The sequence below is a fragment of the Balaenoptera physalus genome, assembly GCF_965194825.1.
Source record: "Balaenoptera physalus genome assembly, chromosome: 14".
Lineage (NCBI taxonomy): Eukaryota > Metazoa > Chordata > Mammalia > Artiodactyla > Balaenopteridae > Balaenoptera > Balaenoptera physalus.
In genome coordinates, this window is record NC_138893.1 from 22932942 (window position 1) to 22954931 (window position 21990).

Sequence of the window (21990 nt, forward strand, 5' to 3'; positions counted from 1 at the left end):
TTTCCTCCAGCGCCCAGCTCAGATGAGCACTGAGGCTATGCATTCAAGGCCAAATTAAAAAATATTTACTGAATCACTATCATTCATCTGCATGTGGTTTCGACATTTAACGAGGAAGAGCTGTGAGCCTGGTTCTGAGGAGACAAAGGGGCAGAGGCAGTGCTTTCCCTCGGTCCAGGGGGAGGACGCAGCAAAGCCCCTGTTAGATGTACTGCAGTGGCTGCCAGCAGCATTCTGTGGGATCCAGGGATACGGTCCTGCAGGAGCAAAGGGAGTGGCAGGCGTGGGGAGCGGCCGTCACCACGTGGTGGAGGCAGGCGTCCTAGGAGGGGCTGCCGGGGGACGGCAGGGGCTCAGGCTGGGGACCGGCGTCAGCGGCGTCGGGGCCCTGCATGCTTCCACGTCAGGAGGGGACTCTGGAGGGACGGGGGTTGGACGGAAGGGCACTGAGGGCGGGAGGCCTGGGGGACGGAGAGCGATCTGAAGGGAGTACAGTGGCTGAGGGGGGCGGGGTGACAGTGGAGGGGAGGCTGGGAAGACGGGGGCTCCTCCTGACGTGGGGAGGGGACGAGACCAATGTGGAACAACGCCCAGCTTCCTGACCCTGACGTGGGGGTGGCGGTGCTAGTGCCTGACTGAGCCGCCTGCTATGTGTGGTGGTGCTGGGCATGGGCTCGGGTCCACGTGGACACACCAGGGTGCTGGGCGTGCGCTCGGGTCCACGTGGACACACCAGGGTGCTGGGCGTGCGCTCGGGTCCACGTGGACACACAGGAGTGTGGGTGTGGTTTTGTGGCCCTCGTGGACACACAGGAGTGTGGGTGTGGTTTTGTGGCCCTCGTGGACACACTATTAGTTGTGTTGGGGCCTCTGAGAGACAGCATTGGCACCTTGGGGCCCAAAGGCTGGACCAGGGCTGCATGGACACTGGGCATTGGTGGCTGGAGTGGGGAGCTCTGCCTCGAGTCCCTCCGGGCATCTTGGTGTGAGGGGACCCTGTCATGGGTGGGCGGCGCTGTGTCCTGGATCGGGGGGCCTGGTAGTGGAGGCTGGGCTGGGTGGGCCCTTGGGAGCTGGACCGGGCTCCTGGCCGGGTCCGTGGTCCAGTCCTGCCCCCTCACTGGGCAGCTCCCCTGTGGGGCATGGTCCTCTCTCGCCTCCTGCTGTTCTTTCCCACCTCCGCTCTCCCCCTAGCCCTTCACAATGCTTCCTGCGCTGCCCATGTGCTGGTTCCCCAAGGCCTACCCCCCCCCCCCCTTCAAGAAAACCAGAAGGTCCTGGTGCCAACACCCTGGGCCCAGCTGAGGCTCTGAATCTGTCCCATCCCCAGACTCCCACCCCCAAAGCTGAGGGGTAGCACCTCCTTGTCTAAATGTTCACCCTTTTGTTCCAGGTGGTGATACCCCAGCAGGAAGCCCTGAGGCAGGACTGACGGGCCAGGGACCCAATTCACACTCAGCTCACAGCCACGAGAGACCCGTAAAGGCCTTGACTCTGCTCGGTGACTCTTGGCCCTGGCCCGGGGCCTGAATCGAGGTGCTCCCCTAGAGCCCACACTCCACGCCCATTCCATTCCTCACATAGAGAAAGCAGACAGCTAACCTGGCCGTGCAGCCCCACAGCAGAACCTGCAAAGTAACCCGCCTCCACCCCAGGCCCTCCCCGGCTCCTGACCCTGACCTCAGAGCTTTCCAAGCACCGGAAGGAATGAAATAGTATGTTTCCCATCACTGGAGTCAAGATCTCTCCCCTCAGCCACGTGGCCCTTCAGTCAATCTGGAATTCCCTCACTCAGCTGTCTCTAAGACTTTCAGCACAATTCTAGAGAGATTCACCCCACCCCCTGAAAACTGAATCATCTGTGGAAAATAAACAACACATTCATAGATAGCCAGTGGGTAGAAGAGAAAATCACAAGGACAATCAGAAAAGACCTTGAGATGAATGAATAAACCCCACAACACACCACAACCTCTGGGATCAGCAAAAGCATTGCCCAGAAGGAAATTCATAGCCATAAGTTCTAGAGTCAAAACAGAAAGATCTCAAATCGGGAATCTGACTTTATACTGTAAGGAACTGGAACAAAGAAGAGCAAACTGAATTCAGATCAGCAGAAGGAAGGGAGTAATAGACACTAGAGCAGAGATAAATACAACAGAGGCGGTCACTAATTAGCTGCTGATGTGTGAACTGGGACAACCCTCGAATCTCTATGCCTCCGTTTCCTTATTTTGTAAAATAGAAATAGTCATGTTCCCTCTAATGTGTGTGAAAGTACTTTGTAAACTATGAGGTATTAGTAAACTTACTTTACGTCAGACACATTTTCTGTTCTAAACAAACTGTGAATAATCATAAAACACATGCCTGCCCTTTAGCGTAGAGCATGACAGAGTATGTGCTCAATAAATGTCGCCTATTTCAAAAAAGAAAAATTAAAAAATAGAGAAAATTGATGAAATCAAAGTTGGTTCTTCAAAAAGATTGACAAAATTGGCTAACTATTAGCTAGACTAAGAGAAAAAGAGAGAGGACTAACACAGTCCTGGAAGTCCTAGCCAGAGCGATTAGGCAAGAAAAGAAAGAAAAGCATTCAAGTTGGAAACAAAGAAGTAATACTCCCTACATGCAGATGACATGATGTATATAAGATCCCAAAGGATCCACAGAAAGTTGCTGGAGCTAGTAAGCAATTTCAGCCAAGTTGCAGGACACAAGATCAACACAAGGAATCAGTTGTATTCCTATACATACGCAATGAACAGCCTGAATATAAAGCTAAGGAAACAATCCCATTTACAGTAGCATAAAAAATACTTAGGAAAAAATTTAACCACGGAGCACAAGATATGTGCACTGAAAACTGTAAAACATTCCCGGGAGGAATTAAAGAAGAATGGAAAGATATCCTGCGTTTACAGATTGGATACTGTTAATAATGTTAAAATGGTAACACATCTTAACATGCTCTCCAGATTCAATGCAATCTCTAAAGTCCAATGGCCATTTTTGCAGAAATGGAGAAAACTATTTTAATATTTGTGTGGGATTTCACAACTGTTTTCTTTTTATTTCTCAATGGAAAACTGCAGAGCTGGGCTGGGAGGGCACAGGGCCTCTGGCCACTGCCCGTGCCGCCCAGCCCTCCCCGAGGGTCCAGCAAGACCTGGTGCGCTCTGTTCTGACAGCTTACGCACGACGCCCTGGCAGCACGTGGCCTTTTGGGGCGCTTCCCTCCCAGGAAGTCCCAGGAGCTAACTTCCTGTTGCTGTTGGTAAAGCCCAGGCGACTTTCCAGTCTTGGGAGTGGGGTCAAGGACGCAGTAAAAGGACGCCTGTTGCGGGGCCGGTGGGAAGACCCCCACTGACGAGGATGCTTCCGGGGTGAGGAGGCTGAGGGCGGGGTGAGGAGGCTGAGGGCGGGGTGAGGAGGCTGAGGGCGGAGGCTGCAGGGCCTGGAGGGCGGAGGGCACGACGTGAGCCCCGGTGGCCTGGGACGAAAGGCTCTGGTCCCTGACGGTTCCCCCCAGCCTTTGGGGTCCCCACGACCAGCCTCTGGTCTCTCTGGAGAAGGCCCAGGCCCATCACATTTGCCGCCAGCCCCCGGCCAGGCCGGGCCCGAGAGAGCAGACTGTGGTGGTGATGGGGGGAGCGGGCCCGTGGTGGAGCCGGAAGCAGGCGCCACCCCCCCCCGACGTCTGCACCCGTCGGGGGTGTGCGTGCCGGGACGGGGTGGCGACGGGCAGGCCGGTAACCGAGGGAGCTACTGGGGTCACAGCGCTACGTGGACGCCCCAGCGTCAGGCCCTTTGTACTAAAGGAAGTGGACGCCGGGGCGGGGGGGTGGCAGTGGCCTCCGGGCAGCACCAGGAGGAGCGGCCAGTTTCCCAGAGTGACCTGCGGCTGTGACAGCGCGGCTGGGGCGGTCCCCACCCCAAGCCCCAGGTCGCGGAGCCCTGCGGCGCTGGGCGCCCGCCGGGTCGCGTGCACTTTGCAGCTGTCAGAGGAAAGCAGAGCGTGCTCCACGGCTCCACCCCAGCCTTCAAGCAACCAGGCAGCGCTTCCGTCAATTTCAGACCCGCTAAAGCATTTTGAGAGTGATTTTTAAACCCAGGGGACCTGGGGCCTCCCTGGCAGGAGACGAGATGATGAAACCCCGCCTCCCTGGCCCAAGTCACTGCGAAAGCGCCACTGCCCCTGTTTGCCACGTGGCAACGCGTCTGCTCCACCTGAAAATCAAATAGTGTCGGAAGCCTGGGGATGGGGACGGGCTGGTGTTGGGGGGGGGGTCACTATCCACTTAAATAACGCAGGGCGCTTTTTAATCTGCCTCAGAATGGGCGCTCTGCCGGGCTGTGGGCTTACTGAGCGCTGGTCCACGGCCCTCCAAATGCAAAGCCAGACAGAGCTCGGTCCGAGGGGCCGGGAGTCCCTGGTGCCCCCCGCATGGGCCACAACCTCACAGCGGCAGCAGCTGCCTTTCCCAGAGACCACCTGGTTGGGATCGTCTCAGGAATCCCAGGCAAAAGGCTCCCAAACGCCAAGGGTCCCCCCCACCCCCAGCCCCAGTGTCCAGGGCAGCCTCTGGCCGAGCTGCACGTCACCACCAGCGGGCGCCCTGGGGAAGCTCAGTGGGCAGCCAAGGCTTATGCTCTCCGAGCTCAGGTGACGTCCTGGAGATGGTGGCAGCCGGATGGCTTTGGGCAGCTGGTGCCCAGGCTCAGGGCCACGTAGGCCGATCTGAGCCTGGCTCTTGCCAACGGCCAATTTGGGTTCAGTCTTGGCTCAGAAAATTGAAGGGCAGAGCCCAGCAAAACACTGATTGCCATGGATGGCTGCCCAGTGACGGGGGCAGGTATGTCCTTGTCTAAAGGAGCCGAGATCGCTCCTTGGCGTGAAGTGAGATGCACTCCTGCCGTGGCCCTGGCAGGCTGGTGCCCCAGCGTTTCCCTGGCTCCGATGCTGGAAGGGGGTCTGGGGCTCCATCGGCCCCAGGCCTGTTCCTACCACGTCCACCTCGAACCCTCCCGGCCCGAGGAAGAAACAGGGACAGCTGGCTGGAGCAGGGGCCTCCAAATCCGTGCCCAAGCCACGCGGTCACCCTGAGATCAGGTTCCCCTCTTAGCTCACTGAGGCCCGTGAATAAACCAAAGCCAAGACCAGGGCACTGACCCACCACGGAGCCATCTCTCCGCACGCCCACCCAACGTGGGTGCTGGGGTTCTCCCAGCGGAAACTCAGCAGCACCAGAGGGCAGTCATCCCAGCACCAGGGCCCCACCCTGCCCCTGGCCACCTGTGCCATCGGATCGTCCTCAGGCCCCAAGTTCCCTTGTGGCCAAGACCCCCAGAAGGAGGTCCAGGGCCGGGGTCTCTTGGAGCCGGGTGGTGGGGCGGCCAGGCGCACTCAGTACCTGAGCAGGGGCTGCTTGGGGTACGGTGGCTGGTCTGCCCCCGGGCACAGCGGGGCCTTCTTGGTCACCTGCTTGTAGATGTTCCTGGCAGTCACTCCGATCCACAGCATGGTGGAGAGCGTGGAGTAGTGCAGCGCGATGCCCACCTGGGGGGAGAGAGCCAGTGAGCCGACCGCCCCCAGCCCTGCCCCCGCCAGCACACGTTCCAAGTCCGAGCCCCTCCCCCTTGCATCTGCAGGGGGCAGCTCATCAGTGACAGGAAGTGGGCCTGGCGGGGGCACTGGGGTCCTCAGGGCAGATGCCACACTTCACAGGGGCTGGAGCCCAAGGGAGTCGCGCGGGCTGCCAGGACCCTTGAACGAGGTCAGATGCCACACTTCACAGGGGCTGGAGCTCAAGGGAGCCGCGTGGGCTGCCAGGACCCTTGAACGAGGTCAGATGCCACACTTCACAGGGGCTGGAGCCCAAGGGAGTCGCGCGGGCTGCCAGGACCCTTGAACGAGGTCAGATGCCACACTTCACAGGGGCTGGAGCTCAAGGGAGTCGCGCGGGCTGCCAGGACCCTTGAACGAGGGCAGATGGCACACTTCACAGGGGCTGGAGCCCAAGGGAGCCGCGCGGGCTGCCAGGACCCTTGAACGAGGTCAGATGCCACACTTCACAGGGGCTGGAGCCCAAGGGAGTCGCGCGGGCTGCCAGGACCCTTGAACGAGGTCAGATGCCACACTTCACAGGAGCTGGAGCTCAAGGGAGCCGCGCGGGCTGCCAGGACCCTTGAACGAGGGCAGATGCCACACTTCACAGGGGCTGGAGCCCAAGGGAGCCGCGCGGGCTGCCAGGACCCTTGAACGGGTCAGCACGGCCGTCCTGCAGAGAGGTGTGTGAACGACACCCTGGGCATGGTCCTGGTGGCGAGCACATCCTCCCGCGTGTGGGCCGGGTGCACACGTCCGTGTGGTTGGCATGGCTCAGCCCCACCAGCGCCCACCAAAGGAAGGGAGGGGCGATGGCGCAGCGGGGTCTCCCGGGATTCCGGTGTTTGCGGCTCGGGGGTGAGATAAAGCGCTTTGGGGTCAGAGGCTGAAGTTCACTCCCTGCCAGTCGGAGTCGCTTATTACTATGGCAACAGCCCCGGTCGCCCATGGCGGCGGCTCTGCCTTAGCTGATTACATATTCCACACCCCGTCATCTCCACCCGATTCTGTAAAATGAGGTTACCTTTGAAGTAATAACCTGACATTTCGCAATGACAAGTAAAATATGGCTGTAATTGTAAGGATGTCAATGTTTAAGGAATACAGAGATTCTGTGAATAAAGGTAAAACATCGCACCATTATAATGATTTATCAAATCCAGGGTTCAATTTTTACTTATGAGAAGGCTCCGTAATAATCGGTGAGAACGCTGTGGGGTGGTGGGAAACTCCCCGGGCTGTGTTTACGGTTTCAGATGGCTCCCTGCAGGTGGGAGAGCCCAGCCTTTCCCTCGGCCTGGCCTGGGCCTCGTGATGGGGCCGTGTGTGCCTGGGGCCTTGAGCTCACGGCCTCATCCCAGCCTGGCCGAGAGGAGGAGGCATGAGGAACTGAGGGGCCAGGACTCCCTGCACCAGAAACAGGAGGAAAGGGGACCGTGTGGGCCTGGCCCTCGACTGAAGGACAGCAGAGTGGCTCTCATCATGTGTAAGCAGACACAGTCAGAGACACGTCCTTGGAAGGAACGCCACCCTCGGCCTCTGGAGCTGGTCCCAGGCCGGGACGGGGACCCGGAGCCCAGAGCGGGGGCAGGGAGGTGGCGGAGCCGGCTGGGCCCTTCATCCGCCTGCTCCGAGCGTCGCCCGGACTGTGCGCGTCTGTGGCTGATGAGAAGGTACACAGAGCAGGACGCTGTCTGCCAGACGCCAGCTTCAGGCTGGACACGTGGAGCGGTCGCAGGGTTGTCACCCTGGCGGACAGACAGCCCCTCCACCATCCCGGCCGCCGCCCGTGCTCCCGGACCCAGGGCTGGCGCTGACGCACCGGGGTGAGCGGGGCCTGCGGCGGCCGCCCGTGCCCACGACGTCAAGGAGCCCTTCGGTGAGGCGCGCAGCCGTGGTTTCGTCGCCATAACAACCGTCCGTTCTCTCCAGCCATCCTGAGCTCTGGGCCGCTCCCGTTCCTCATGTCTCTGTAACACGTTTCGCTGTGACGCTTGGACGAGGGGGGCTGGCTGCGGGGTCTGCGCCAGGCCTGGGGTGGCGGTGAACCGTCACTGTCCCCATGCGGGCAGGCTGGCCGCCGGCTGGAGCAAATCCACATTTACGCTGATGCACCGGCTTGTGTGGTCACGGAGGCTGAGACACCCAGAGTTTGCAGCTGGCGGGACAGCCGACAGTGCGGTTTCGGTCTGAGCCCGAATCCAAAGGAGGGAGACTGAGGCCAGCCCCAGGACACACAGGGGTCTCTCTTACTCAGACTTCTGTTCTGTCCAGGCCCGCGGGGACTGGATGAGGCCGGCATTGGGGAGGACAATCTGCTTTCCTCGGGCCATGGCTCGAATGTTCACCTCACGCTGGAACACCCTCACAGACACGTGCAGAAAGACGTTTGCACCATGACCGGTCGGCTCGACATAGGACGTCAACCTTCACACCTTCCAGCCGTCCTGGTCCTGGGCTGTGTCCCCTGGGCTCTCTCTCCTCCAGCGAGTGGCGGCCCCACGGCTGTGGCCACCCAGCCCCGCACCTGCTCTCTCTCCCCATCTCTCCTCTGGGCACTCGGTGGGCGCCATTCAGCCCGTGTGTGGCCGGCCGTCCTGCTGGAATCCTGTTCTCACTGCCCCAGAGCTGGCCCACTGCTGGTTTGCGAGAGAGAGCGAGGCCCTGATTCCTTCTGGAAACGTGGTCAGGAAGCCAGGCCAGCACGGACTCCAGAGCCGAGGCTGCTCCCCGACAGGGCCATGAGGTTGTCACTACAAGGGGACCGAGCGTGTTTCACACCAACAGGACCTCTGCAGATCCTGCCTCTCCAGACCCTCCAGGCCTGTCCGCCCCCATCCACCACACACTTCGGGGTCCAACCGGCTGCACCGGCCAGGCCTCGGCTGCCACAAGGACGCCTGGCCCCCGGAGCCTCTGTCTGGGCTGCCAGTCTTGGGGTCAGTTCCCGGTTGGGGGAGGCGGGGCTCCCAGGCCTGTAAGGGCCGTGATGACCTGAGGGGCTGGGGGTGCCTGGAGCTGGCTGCACCGCCAGGTCCCAGGGCTCCCACTGCAGGGTCCCAGCATGTGGAGCGCTGCTGGCAAAGTGTGGATTAAAGATAACAGTCCATTTCATTGCTTCCAGACGGCTCCACGTCTCAGCAGGTGTTCACAGGCGGACGGTAAATTGGATTTCCCGGGGCTCTCCCAGGGGGTGTTTCCACGCTATCGAGAGGCTTCTGGAAGCGTGTCTGCCCCTCTGCGTGGTTTTCAGGGATGTGCTGGTGACTTTTCTGCTGGGATCCAGGAACAGGTGGCAGAATCGGCTTCCAATGTTGGCTCTAACATGGATTTGCAGAAAAGTGACCTCTCTTCTGTGTAGAGGAGCCTGGGGACACTGGGCCACAGGGCCCCCGGGTCCTGTCTCATGGGTCTGGCACCTTGTTTGCAGGGGGGAGGCATCGGGGGAGGAGCTCACAGCCTGATTCCTCCCCAAGGTACCCCTGTGGGAGCAGCCTCTTGCCCCTGATACCCAGGAGTCACCCAGCTGCTGCCGTCTGTGCAGGAGGACAAGTCATTTTTCGTGTGGACAAGGGGCGTGGAGGTCAGGTAATTGGGCTGCAGCAGCCCTCACGGGGGCTGTCAATAAACTGTTGTTGAATTCACACAACCAAGGCTGCGAGGGGTGCATGTGACGTCCCGGTGGGTGCTGGCAGAGACGCTCCCTCCACGTGGTCCAAGCAGATGGACACACACCAATGAGTCCTTGGTGAGATGCCCTGTGGTCCATGGGGAAGCCCCACCTGGCCCCTGCCTGGGTGCTGGAGGGGTCTGCCCGCCTGGAGGGGACTGTCCCCCTGGAGGGGACTGTCCACTGGGCTGAGCTGAGGCCAGGAGTAGGCGGGCTGGTGAGAGGCTGGAGGGGGAGAGCACGAGGGGCCTTGGTGTCCAGTTGCAAAGGCACCTGGGCCTTCTGTCCTTGACTCATAGTTGACAGAAGGGCCTCTTCTGGGCTCTGTCAGGACCGGAGGGTAGTTCGTACTACCCGCCCTCGCCTTCTTTTGTCTGCGCTGCGCGGCATGTGGGATCTTAGTTCCCCGACCAGGGATCAAACCTGTGCCCCCTGCAGTGGAAGCGTGGAGCCTTAACCACTGGACCGCCAGGGAAGTCCCTTTCCCCCCTTTTAAGGAAGGTCAGGCAGGGCTGTGGGGTGGGAAGAAGACCCCTCTGTGCCTTCTTCTCGATGCTCCCCTTTCACCTGAGGGGGCCAGACCTCCCCAGCACAAGACCGCCGAGTCCCACTTGGAGGGTGGGGCCCGCATGTCTCTTCCATGGCCCCAAATCCCTGGCGACCCGCCAGTGATGGCACTCTCTCCCTGACGAGGAGCTGCGGCACCTACATCCATGGACTCTTACCTGGGCCGAGGGAGCAGGGGGTCCCGCCCCTGTGCTCCTACCCCACCTGTCTCTGCAGGAGAGGCAGGTCGCGTCCCTGTTTCTGCGATGAGCCCCGGACTATGAATGTCTCATTAACATGTCACCATAGGCCTTGGAGAAAACTGGTCCGATTGGAAAATAATCTAAATGACATGATCAAATGCTGAGCAAATCGGTCAGACTCACACGGGAGAGGTGTAGACGCACTGGATGCCTAACTGTCCCCTTCACGAGAAGCCTGAACAAGCACTCGAATGTGGTTTCGTACCCAAGACGGTTATCACGAACTTCCCCTTTGGTAGGAGAGTCGACAAACACTTCAGATTTTGTAGCAAAATGAAGACCCAACAGCACTCACCGCCTGGCACAGGATCGGGTACTTGGTGCGGTTGATGCCGCCAGCGAACACGGAGAAGGTCAGGGCCGCGTGGAAGCAGAAGTTCAGGAGCGTGTGCCGGCCTTTCCGGCTGATCCGGATGGCGCTGCAGGAACGGAGATTTCAGGTCAGGAACCGGCCTCTCAGGGCAGAGCGTAGAAGTGAACCCTTTTCTCCAAATGCCAGGTCTCGTCCACGCGGGGAATGGGCTGAAGACCTCGGAGTGGGACGGAGACGGGCAGGGAAAAGCACACCAGAGAGACCAGGTCGGGGAAAGATGGACGGACACGCTGAATCCACCTTAGCATGTGGCCTTGGGTGGTTTGTTGGAAAATCGCCCTGGAATGCTGTGACTGGAAGGTCTCTGGTCATTGGACAGATGAGGACCTTGAGGCCCTGGGACTCTATGATTTGTCCAATGTCACAGAGGGAGGATGGGGAGGAAACCCAGTCCCGCCTCCTGGTTCCCCAGACAGAGTCCTTCCTTCTCTGAGCAGAGGCTGTACCTTAGGAGGAGGCCGTGATTGACTGTCTCTGACATGATCCCCTGTAGCCGGGCCTGTACCTGGATAGGACGCTGCCTATGGCTGTGAACATACCCATGACCAGGCCCCAGCCCTGGCGATGGACAAAATGAAATTTCTTAGCCTATGCCTGCAGCTGTGGTTATGACCACAGCTCCTCTGTGGCCTTGAACACACCCAGGCCTCTACCTATGACCATGGCCTTGGACATGCCCAAGCCTCTACCTGTGACCATGGCCTTGGACATGCCCAAGCCTCTACCTATGACCCTGGCCTTGGACACGCCCAAGCCTCTTCCCCTGACCCTGGCCTTGGACACGCCCAAGCCTCTACCTATGACCATGGCCATGGCATACCCAAGCTTCTTCCCATGACCATGGTTATGACTGTGGCCTAGGCTTTGCCCATGACTTTGACTGTGGACTTGACCGTGAGGGCGACCAGGACCCCTCCTCACATTACCCAGCGCATCTTCAAGTGATGCCCCACCCCCTCCAGGCAGACGTGGCCAGGAAACCAGCTCTGTAGAAAACCAGCTGGACTCCCCTGTCGATGAAAAGCAGAGGGCAAGACTGCTCGAAGTTTCCGCAGCTGCTCTAACTTCCTCAGGCCACGGGCTGTCGGGGCCCCTGAACGGACACGGCGCCACTGGAGAAAGAGCGCGTGCCACCTGATTTGATGAGCACGGGGAGGCCCGGGATGGAAGGCGAGGCTGTCCCCCAGCACTTGGCCACCCTCGGCCGCCAGAGCCATCTGGGCGCTGGGCAGGCTCAAGCTGGCCGGCTGCCTGTGAAGTACCTTCCAGGGACTCCTTGCTACGTGAGGGCAGGAGAGGGCTTGCCCTTGAAGGTGAGGGGCAGAGCGGGCCTTACCTCTGGTGGACGACGTAGGTGATGGCGGAGGCCAGCAGACACAGCAGCATGACGGCCGTGCAGGCATACACCACGGGGTGCAGGAACTCCCCTGGGGACTGGGGCAGGGACAGGACGGTCCTCAAATCCTGGAAAGGACATGGAGCACACCCGTGTGACCAAGGTGGCCGGGCTGTCCCCAGGTCCAGCCTCCGCCCGGCAAGGGGCTGGAAGCATTTCCTGGATTGCATGGAGGTTCGCAGGTCTCAGCAGAAATGGTCGGCCTGGGGCGGGGGGGGGGCCCCCCACCAGGGGAGCACTCAGGGCGGGTGGCGTGTGGCCTCGTGGGCCCCCCACCAGTCCACTCAGCTGCGGGCGCCTCTGGGGGCTCTGACGGCCAGCTCCCCAAGGGCAGCCCCCTGAACACCCGGCTCCTGCTTCTGTCAAATGCCCTTGTACGATGGCACAACTTGCCCCCGTGAGGCTTGTGTCAGGTTACCCCCAAGTCCACTCCGGGCCTCACACCCACTGCAATGCTGCTTTTAGTGGTCTCCCAGGAGAATTTGTGTCATTTCAGTAAGTCTGCCCAGAGGTGACTCAGGTCAGTGGGGGAAGAGCAGCAGGTGTGAGCAGGCTTGAGAACCCCGGGTGCACCACCTTCACTGTTTGTCACAGCCCAGGTAAAGGGCTGAAGGTCAGGGTTCAAAGGACATCCATTTTCCCTGGAGGATGTAAGACTGAGGGCAGAATGTCCCGGGCTGGACATTCAGAGCTGAGGGAGGTTCTGTCTTTTTATTCATCAGGTAAACGAGGCCCCCTGCGTCAGGCGCTGGGGTTCAGAGGCCAACCCCCGACGCAGCCCCGGAAGTGCCCTGCATCGGAGCTGCATTCCCAGGGCGAGCCCGGGCACACCCGCCAGGGGCACCCCCAGGGCCGGTGAGGACCCGGAGGGGCGCGGGGCACACCAGGCGGGGAGGTAGGGGCGAGAGCCTGCGGCACCCACCTCTGACCTCTGACCCTCTGCCCGCAGCGAGCCCCGCTCTGGACGCTTCGTGCGGTACAAGCCATCGAGTCACACGAGAAGCCCGCTGTGGACTGAGTTGTCCCCACCATCCGGAGGGCGTGGCTTTTGGGGACGTGGGTCCTCGGGTGGCCCTGACCAAAGGGACCAGAGTCCCTGTGAGAAGGGGCCGGCAGAGGAGAGGACAGCAGCAGCACACGGCGGGAGGGGCCGTCTACACCGCAAGGAGAGGCCTCGGGAGAAGCCAACCTGCAGGTGCCTGGACCTTGGACGTCCAGCCTCCTGGACTCTGGTTTAAGCCGCCTGCTCTGAGGGACTTTGTCACGGCCGCCCCAGGGGACAAGCTGAGCGGTGCTCTGGTTCCCACTGCCCAGGTCAGAGGGTGGAGCCCTTGCTCGATGCCCCAGCCTGAATGCCCTGCTCTGCTCCCACGGCCCTGGGGGACATGCTGGGCTCTGGGGAGCAGGCTGGGGGCCACTGCCCACAGGCTGAGCTGGGCCTGTGGAGGGCTGCCTGGCATCCCCTGGGGGACCACCTGAGCTGCGCCGGCTGTGACCACGCGGCTGGTGGTCAGAGCTAGGGGTCTGCCGTCGTGCTGGCCCCATTCCCGCAGACCGCGGGGGCGTCCAAGGCTGACGCCCCTGCCCCAGGCCCAGAGCAGCTCCAACTGGTGCCTCCCTGGGCTGCGAGGACAGCGGAGGTGGCTGGCGGCTCCTCCAGGATGGGGTCGTGGGGAGCAGAGAGGCACCCCGAGAAGGCCTTGGCCTGTCATGGTGGGAGTCAGGAAGCCAGCGTGTCTGGGCTCAGGTGGCTTCTCTCCTCGTGGACGTTCCTGGAGGCCCGGCCAGCGAGGGGACACGCTCAAAGGAGCCACCCTGGGCCCCAGCTGGGGCCTCCGCACCCCGACTTTGCTCCGACGCAGGAACTTTGGTGAGGAGGTCGCTGTTGTCATGGCAACAGCTGATTGAATTTGGTCACCGGGAAGAGGCACCGAGTGACCTGGACGCCGAGGGGGCCTCAGCGTCTGGCTGCCCAGGGTCCCCACTGTCCAGTGAAGCCAGAAATAGCGCCCTGCCCAGAATAAGCAGGCGGTCGGGGAAGGGCGCCGCGGCTGCCCTCGTGCTGCAGGCCTGACCGTCCACGGGCCGGGAAGCCTGAAGGGCAAGTGTAGACGCGCACAGAACCCCAACGGCTCCCGTCCGGACACCCAGGGTGTCAGCAGGAGGCACGCTGTGCTCACAGCCCAAATCCATGGAGTCACGAGCTCAGGAGGAAAGGCAGCCAAGAGACGCCAGCCTCAAGGTGACGGGGACGCGGAGGCTGCACGTCCCCAGGGGAGACCTGGAGGTCCCGCCCACTCCAGATGCCTGGGAAGGCTCGGCACAGGGGAGGGTCTGTGGTCAAATCCCAGCAGGGCTCACACCACCCCCAGGGGAGCACGAAGGCTGCTGGGCCCTCTGTCCTGCAACCAGGAGCCTCCGTCTGGGCAAGGATGGGCCTCTGTGACGAGGGGCAGGATGGTCTCCTGGTGGAGAATAGATGTTTCACAAGAAAGAGAGAGCAGCTTGCCATTCTTACTTCCCGGGGGTGTTCAGCTCCCACTAGCGTCCTGCCTGCCAGGGGCCCTCACGCATCCTGAATTCTGGAGCATTTGCCGTCAGGCGACGGCGGGAAGGGGGCTCACGAGGCCCAATAGTCCCAGGGTGTTTCTGCATTTGTCAGGCTCCGCGGGCACCAGCCTCCTGCCAGATGCAACTCACTGCAAACGTCGAGGAAAGGCAGGTTTTCCTGGTCAAGCCCTGATATCTCCGAGAGTCATCAGCCGGGAGTGTTGGATTCAGGTCTGACTGGGCACTGGCGGCGTCCCTGGGCCTGTGCGTGTCGTCCTTTTCATGGGAGACGATGGTGTGTCCCTCCTGTGACATCAGCCGGGGCTGAGACCCCCTGACTCTTCACAAAGGTGCACCCGGGCCTCTGTTACTGGTTTCATGTCCACACGCGAGAGCCGCTCCGGGTCTGGCCCGTCCGGTTCTCTCACTGACTCAGTCGGAACCCGTGTCCTGGTGTCTCTCCTGGAGCTGAGGGACCCGGGGTGGGTCCACCCCCTCTGGGGGGCTTACAAGCCCCTTCCCCACCTTTTCCGTGTGCTGTCACCTGCACTGCTTCCCCTAAAGACTGAGGTCAGACCCCTGACTCTTTCTGGGGTTTGGGGAGGGATGGCGGAGGAGGGGGGTGAACAAAGCAAGCACTTGCTTCCTGATGCAGCGTCCACAGCAACGGCCTGATGCCCTGGGTCCGAGGGCCACAGGTGCATCTGACCCACGATGGGGGAGCCCATGCAGCGCCTGGACCTTCGGTGGAGAGCTTACCTCCAAAAGCATCTTATCTGCCAGTTTCTATTCACACACGCAAAACCCCTGTCTGTTAAGCCTAGTAAGAGCCAGAACTGGTTTTCCTGCAGCAGGAAAGCATCTCAGAGCATCCGTTCAAGACACAGAGGCGTTTCCTGAGGATGACGCCCAGCCTGTCATTGGACCAGCCCGGAGGTCACCCTGCCTTTGGACCCCTTCCTTCTCGTCCGAGGGCCCAGTTTTGAGGCTTCGCACGGTGGTGAGGGGCGTCTCCAACCCCGCAGCAGCTGCATCCACAATATATGATTTAGGAGAAACAGATTTAATTCCACTTGGCCTCCTATTTTTTTCCCTTTCTCCAAATCAGAGTTATCAACAGTGCTTTCTACATTTTTAGAGGTGACATTTAAAATTCAAAGTAAGTAATGCAAAATGGCGATGTATTTTATATTTTAAAGTTCACACATGTACAAGTTCCTCTTGGAAGAAGCTACTCTGCAAGTGTTCCACAGGCAAAACGCTTATGATGGTCCAGTATGTGGTCAGACAGCATCGGATGAACAAGTCCCTCAGAGGCTGTGGAGCCCGCGGTGCTCTGGGGACCAGCGACAGTGGATGGAGCGTTGACCTCAGAGCAGAGAGGCTGGAGAGAGGTCCAGAGAACCCACAGAGGAAGAGGGGAGGCGAAGGCAACGCCCAGCGGACGAGGCCACACACCAGGTGCCGGGAGCCGTGGTGCTGCCCGGCTGTGGGGCTGAAGCCCGCCATTCCCGCTCACGTCTGTGCCTGCAGGATGACCGACGGGGCTGCGGGAGAAGCTACAGCCAAGGTGTGTCTCCTCCGGGGACCCCGGGCTCCTGCTTCCCCGTGGAGCCTGCAGGCTCTGAGCAATGGTCCCAGGGCAGCAGTCCCCGTGCTGCTTGGTTTGCATTTCCCCTTTTCCTTTACACCTCATTATGATTTTAGTTGGATGTGTCCTTTGTGGTACGTTCTGCAATCAAACAAATCGGGATGTTAAGAAAGACAAGAAGAAAGGAGGGAAGAGGTCAGGTCAGGTGTTGCTTGTCTGATCAAAAGCGGCAAGTTGGCCTCTCTGGGCCGCGGTGCAGACTGTCTACAGGCGTCCCTCCCGCGTGGCCAGGCATCCAGGCTGGGCCTTCGGGTGTCTGGAGGTGGGCGGGTCCTTCCACCCGGGCTTGTCCCGACCAAGACTGAACTCTGTGGAGCCCGCGGCCCCTCGTCTGCTTTTTGGTGGCGATCCTGCTGACCTGTCGGCCTTCCCTGAGGGAGTCCCGGGGGAGAGGCAGACGCAGATGAGCCACCGCTTCACTCGGAGCACAGGTTGCCCCGATTGGACGTTTGTGTGGTTTGTAGCCATCTTCCTTTGAGGGTGGGTGGGCTGGTCTAATTATGGAGAACTTTGGAGAAAAGACATTGAGAAATACGACGGGCTTTCCTTCAGGACTGGGGTTACTTGCTTAAAACCGTCAACAGTAAGGGGAGGCCTGAGGTGGGCGACAAACTCTGTGAGATGAAGGCAGGTTTTATAAGTTGCTAGAAATTTAAATATTGGACTGAATAGAAAGCAGCAAACTGGAGGAACTCACGGAAGCGCTGAGGCTGGAGCATTGCAGGCGGGCAGCGGGTGGGTCGGAGTGGGAGCCCACCCACAGGCTTGGCCCGGGTTCCACTGGCTCAGAGGGAGCCCACGGATGCCCTGCGGGCCCCCAGCCCCCTGCTGATCCTCGGCACCGGCTTCCCGGGCCCCGCCCTGCATCCACCCTGGTCTCTCTGGGGTTTTACTTCCACCCTTCTTGTGGGAACGCGGGTGCTTCTGTGTGGACCGGGGCGTCCTGCGTGGTGTCTGCCCTTGGGGCGGCCTGGCCTCTCAGCCTGTCCCGGCTCCGGGCCCTGCAGGGCCTGGCGAAGGTCACCCCGACTCAAAGCCAGCGGGGCTGCCACTGCGGCCGCCTCCTGGGCCCGGGCCACACTGATGCGCCATCGCCGAGCGGGTCTCCGTGGCACTCAGGCCACCGCATCGGTGAGTGGGCGGGCTCCCCCTCTGGGCCCCACTTGAGGCCACAGGGGCTGCGGGGAAGCCGCGTGGGGAGGCCACGTACACCATTCCTGCCGCCCAGCTAATCCCCTGCGACAGGTATGGCCGGAGAGCAGCGGCGGTGCCAGCACCGCCCGCGGGACCGCCGGATGCCACACTCAGGAAGGAAAGAGTGCCCAGGCTTGGACGGTTTTTACTCCAGTTCCAGACGTGTCTCTTTGTTCCCTTGGAGAGTGCTGTTCTCTGCGCTAATGGTGAGGATCACAGGGGAGCACGAGGGGCGAAGTCACACGCATTTTGGGACCTGCTTGAACTTGAGTATCCACGGCATCATTGCAGAAGCAGCAGGGCAGTCAGATCCTGTTTTACACTCTGATGAGGGTCAGCGCTGGGCAGGTGTTGGGGCCTGGGCGTTACCTGCTGGAGACCAGGATGCAGGGTGCAGGCCCCCGGCCCCTCAGCCCCCAGCGGAACGCCTGGGTGTTCACCACCCTGTTGGTGCCGAGGGCACACAGGCAACTCGCTCAGAAGGAGGCACAGGTGCCAGAAAGCCTGCCCGAAGACGCTCAGGGTTCAGCCCAGTTCAAACCGGGGTCGTGGCCTCCAGGACACCTCGGTGCCGTTACACTCAGGAGCTGGTCAAGGCAGCTGACTTCCAGGGCCAGGCCCGAGCAGGTGGCCGGAGCGTGGCAGCCTGGGGCACGGGGCCGGAGCTGCCCCCGCTGGCTTTCCTCCCCGCGGCCCCCAGGGGCCGCAGGCGTCTCACCCACAGGCTCCCAGACACAGGCAGGAAAGTGCTTGCAGCAGAGCTGCAGCACCACACGTGAGGCTGGCATCTCTATTCCTCTCAGAAGCTCTCTCCAGTGTGAATGTTATTTGTTAGCGATAAAAACCCAACAAACTGCTGAGATTCCAAGCTCTCCAGGCAAGGGTAATCCAGCTGGTTCCCAGAGTCCCAGACTGGCCGGCGTGGAGGGGGCTGGGAGCTGGGGGGAGGGTGTGGATGGACTTGGAGGAAGGAGGGTGCTTGGCGGCCTGGGCGGCCCTGCAGATTTGCACAGACGGGCTGGAGGCTCAGAGACGGAGGCGAAGACGGGGCCTGACGCTGGGGCACCTGGATCACGTGTGGTGGGGCCCCCGGGGGCGGTGCTGCCCCCCTCCCCCATTCACCCTTCATCTGCCAATGACAGGACCCATTTTGCAAATGAGGATCTAAACTCGAGGATGCAAAGCTTCAAACACGGCCAACCCGGAGGCCCTGGCTTGTTGCGGGGTGGTGCCTGCAGGCAACAGGTGACGGGCTCAGAGCTGGGGTGCGGGCCGGGCTGCGCCTGGGGCTGCGCCTGGAACACACGCCCTCAGACGCCTGAGAGGCAGGTGGCGCGGCAGCTCTGCGAGATGATGCCGACCTTTGGCAAAAAGCATCTCTCTTGTTTGGACATTTCTAATCCAACAGGAAGAAAATGAGCAAGTGACTCAGACACAGCCCTGCCTGTGAAGAGTCGGGTCTGCACTGACGACCCACTGTCGGCGTCCGAGCCTCGGCCACTGTGGCCGCGCTGTCCTCGGCCATCGGCGTTCTCTGCGTGCGCCCGGCCGCTGTCCCTCACGAGCACGCACAACGCGTTATTTACTCAGCACCACCCTTTCCGGAATCCAAGCCAGCGGCAACCACAGGGAAGCGCCCCGAGCCTGCAGGCCGAGCCCCACGCAGCCGGCCGCACCCCCTTTTCTGGTGAGAGCGGCGTCCTCTGTGCTTGTCGAACGTGCCTCTGAAGCCCACCCGCATCCCCTGCCATTCAGCCAACTTTCTGACGGGAAGGGGGCCGGCAGGGCCGCAGCGGGAGGGCTGTGTGCGGGGCCTGGGGCCAGGAGAGGGAGGGCCCTGGCCCGGGGTCAGAGAGGTTTTCACAGGTCACGGGTTGAGCCTGGGTGGTGGTGGGACACTGTGTCTTCCACTGATTCAGTGATTCAACGCTGCAGCACGTCTGCCACTAATTAGTATGAGCTACGCCGAGCAGCCGCTGACGAGCAACGGAGCAGGCAGCCCGCGGCCCCCCTCCCGCCCCGGCCCCGCCCCCAGGGCCCCTGGCCGCAGGGCCAGCATGCGCCCACCGCCCCCGGCTGACCACAAGGCAGCTCGCTCTCCCTGCCTGGGGATCCGTGAGTGGCGGTGGCAGCCTCGGCCTGCCCCCCCCGACCCGGCCCCCGCGTGTACTCACCATGAGCACAGTGAAGTTACTGAAGTGTGAGCAGGGGATGGAGGTGGTGCCAACGGCACAGCCGATTACGTCGCACCGTTCTCCCCGCCGGCCTCCATGGCCGTCCAGAAGGTCAAGGTCCCAGGCAGCGGCCACGGGGTCGAGCCCTGGGCGACCGTGATGGGGCGGGTGAGGGTGAAGAGGCCGCCCCCATCTGCGAAGACCGGGCAGGTCAGGGCGGGTGGGGGTTCTCCCTGCCACCTGCATCTAGCACCCACCCACGGGGCAGCCTCCCAGGTGCCGCCGGCAGCAGCTCCTTCCGAAGTTTGCCCCCATCTCCTCTCCCCTCGACCCAGCCAGCCTGTCGGAGCGTCTGGCTTGGGGTATCTGAGTCAGGCAGAGGCTCTGGGGACCACCTGGGGCCTCAGAGCCTTAGAGGGACGGTGCCCCCGGGGAGCACTTCCTTCTCCATATTTAAAAACCAACCTCCGCTCGCCATCCCAGCGCGAGACACTCAGCCCAACCTCAGGCTGCAGAAGACACGTACAGCATGTCTGTCAGTTTAAGTCAAGAGACTCCAGTAACCCCCAACGGACAGCCAGACCTGGGAGGGCAACGCTTCCGCTGCCTGAACGTGGCCAGACCTCACGGGCTGGCGTCTCCCACACAGATCAGTTTATCTGGTGGCTCCGTGCCGTCTGTGTAACCCAAAGTTGTTGAGAATCTGCATTTGGAAGGGCAGGAGCTGCTCACTCCTGGTTGGCACGGATGCCCAGGAAGCGGCCAGGGCAGTGTACGCTGCGGCCACCGGGCTCCAACCTCGCCTCCCCCCGCGTCCTGCTGCCTCCTCGCCCGGGGGCCCACCTGCCGCGCGGACCCCGGAGAAACGCAGCCCAACTTCTCACCTATTTTGGCAAAAACAGCAGGAGTGGCAGCGGTCTTGCGCTTCCTGTTGGCGAGAGGCGGTGAGTTCCCGGGTCTGGGAGCAGTTTTCCACCCCAGGGGCAGCGCTGGAGCCCGTGAGTGGAGTTATCAACAGATTGCAAGGCTGCAGCCCGGCGACGGCCAGGGCTCTGCACCGGGGAGGGTGTCAGAGCCGGAGGGGCAGGCAGTCACTGCCGTTCTCAGCAGGCGGCCTCCCGGACTCTGGTGAGGAGTGCCGGCGGCCGGCGGCCGGCACCTGCTCCCTCGGGCGGGCGACAGCCAGGGACCAGGGACGGTCGGGAAGCAGGAGCCGTAACCATGGGGATGGGGGAGGCGCTGATGGCGGCGGCCAGCTCCCTGCGGCAGGGTGGGAATGGTTCTTCCCAGCCAGCCCGCCGGCCCCATCACACCGCAGAGCCGATTTAAAGAGACAACCGGCGGTTTTGCCTTCCGTTCCAACAGAATCGGACACCTCACAACAAAACATCTCCCTGAAGAAGGCGGAAGGAGGACTGGCCGATTTTATTTTATTATTACAGGAATCCCCTGTCCACTAGGGCTCTGAGAACAGAAATACAGCCAAGGAAATTGATTTTGGAGGAATTTTCACGGTTCTCATATTAAAATATTCTCAAATCCAAATATGGCCACACCGAGGTGAACCCACGAGCCCGCACCAGCATGAGTCAGCAGTGTGATCGTGCCAGTGTAGACAGGCCTCAGCTGTGCAGAAAGAGGCCCCCAGCCCCCTGCCCAGCCCGGGGGCCCAGCCCCCAGCCCCCAGCCCGGGCGGTAGAGCTGGTAATGACAGGGCACGGGAGGGAAGGCGAGTGCGTGGAGGGGAGGGGACAGGAGGAGGGCACCCAGCGGGATCCTGCCTGGGGGGGTGGGCCGCTGCCTGGCCAGCAGGCCTCTGGGTGGGGCCTCCCCACGCTCCTGCCCCTCGCCCCACCAGTATTCCCAGCGTTCCTGTCTGACCGCTCCCGGCTCTCCCGTTGCACCAGTGGGATGCTGTGATGGGTCCTGAACTTCAGCTGAGGGACAGGAAACCCCAAGGGGTGAAGGGAGTGTCCAGTCGCCCAGTGACTGCTGTCAGAGCTGAGTGGAGACCCTCACGCCCAGGCCCGGCCCACCTGGCGTCCTGGGGTGGCTCCCTCAGGGCTGGAGGGCGCTGTGGAGCTCCCTGGGGGCCCGGGTTGATGGTCCTGGACAAGTGCGGTAGTGGAGGAGGTGGGAAGGCCCGCCCAGGATTGGGGGGCCTTTTGCTCAGGCTCCCCCAGGCTGCGGTGGTCCTCACGGGGCTTGTGCCCACCTGCAGCTGCCTCCACAGACTGTCCGGGGAAGGGGCACAGGTGAACACGGGTCAGGGGCTCCCAGACGAGAGGTGACAGAAAGGCAGGTGTGAACAACCCATCACGGGGCCCAGGTGCCCAGGTGGCAGGAGGGCACAAGGAAGAGGCCCTGTGGGAGGCTGTCCCCCTGTCCTGTGCACGGCCTCCTGCGCTGTCCCTGTGCCCTGGCCAGAGAGTAGTGACCCGCCCTGGCCTCAGAGCCAGTGGGGGCCGGGACCAGAGGTGGCTTCTGGGAGAACTTACAGGAGATGCTGTAGGAATGCAGAGGGATGGTGGGGCTGGGGGGCACTGGCCTAGCTTGGGGTGGCCT

The 21990-nt window shown here is 61.6% G+C and overlaps 1 protein-coding gene across 1 annotated transcript in view; it reads right to left on the reverse strand.

Moving 5' to 3' along the window:
- ADGRA1 (adhesion G protein-coupled receptor A1) overlaps positions 1 to 21226 on the reverse strand; it is a 35019-nt gene extending 13793 nt beyond the window's left edge. The window contains exons 1-5 of the mRNA XM_082423443.1: positions 20310 to 21226; positions 19426 to 19618; positions 11797 to 11924; positions 10383 to 10506; positions 5415 to 5560 (exon numbers count right to left, since the gene is read on the reverse strand). Of these exons, the coding sequence (XP_082279569.1) occupies positions 5415 to 5560; positions 10383 to 10506; positions 11797 to 11924; positions 19426 to 19428 (401 nt within the window). The 5' untranslated portion in view covers positions 19429 to 19618; positions 20310 to 21226. The remainder of the gene's footprint in view (positions 1 to 5414; positions 5561 to 10382; positions 10507 to 11796; positions 11925 to 19425; positions 19619 to 20309) is intronic.
- Between the last annotated feature and the right edge of the window lie 764 nt (positions 21227 to 21990).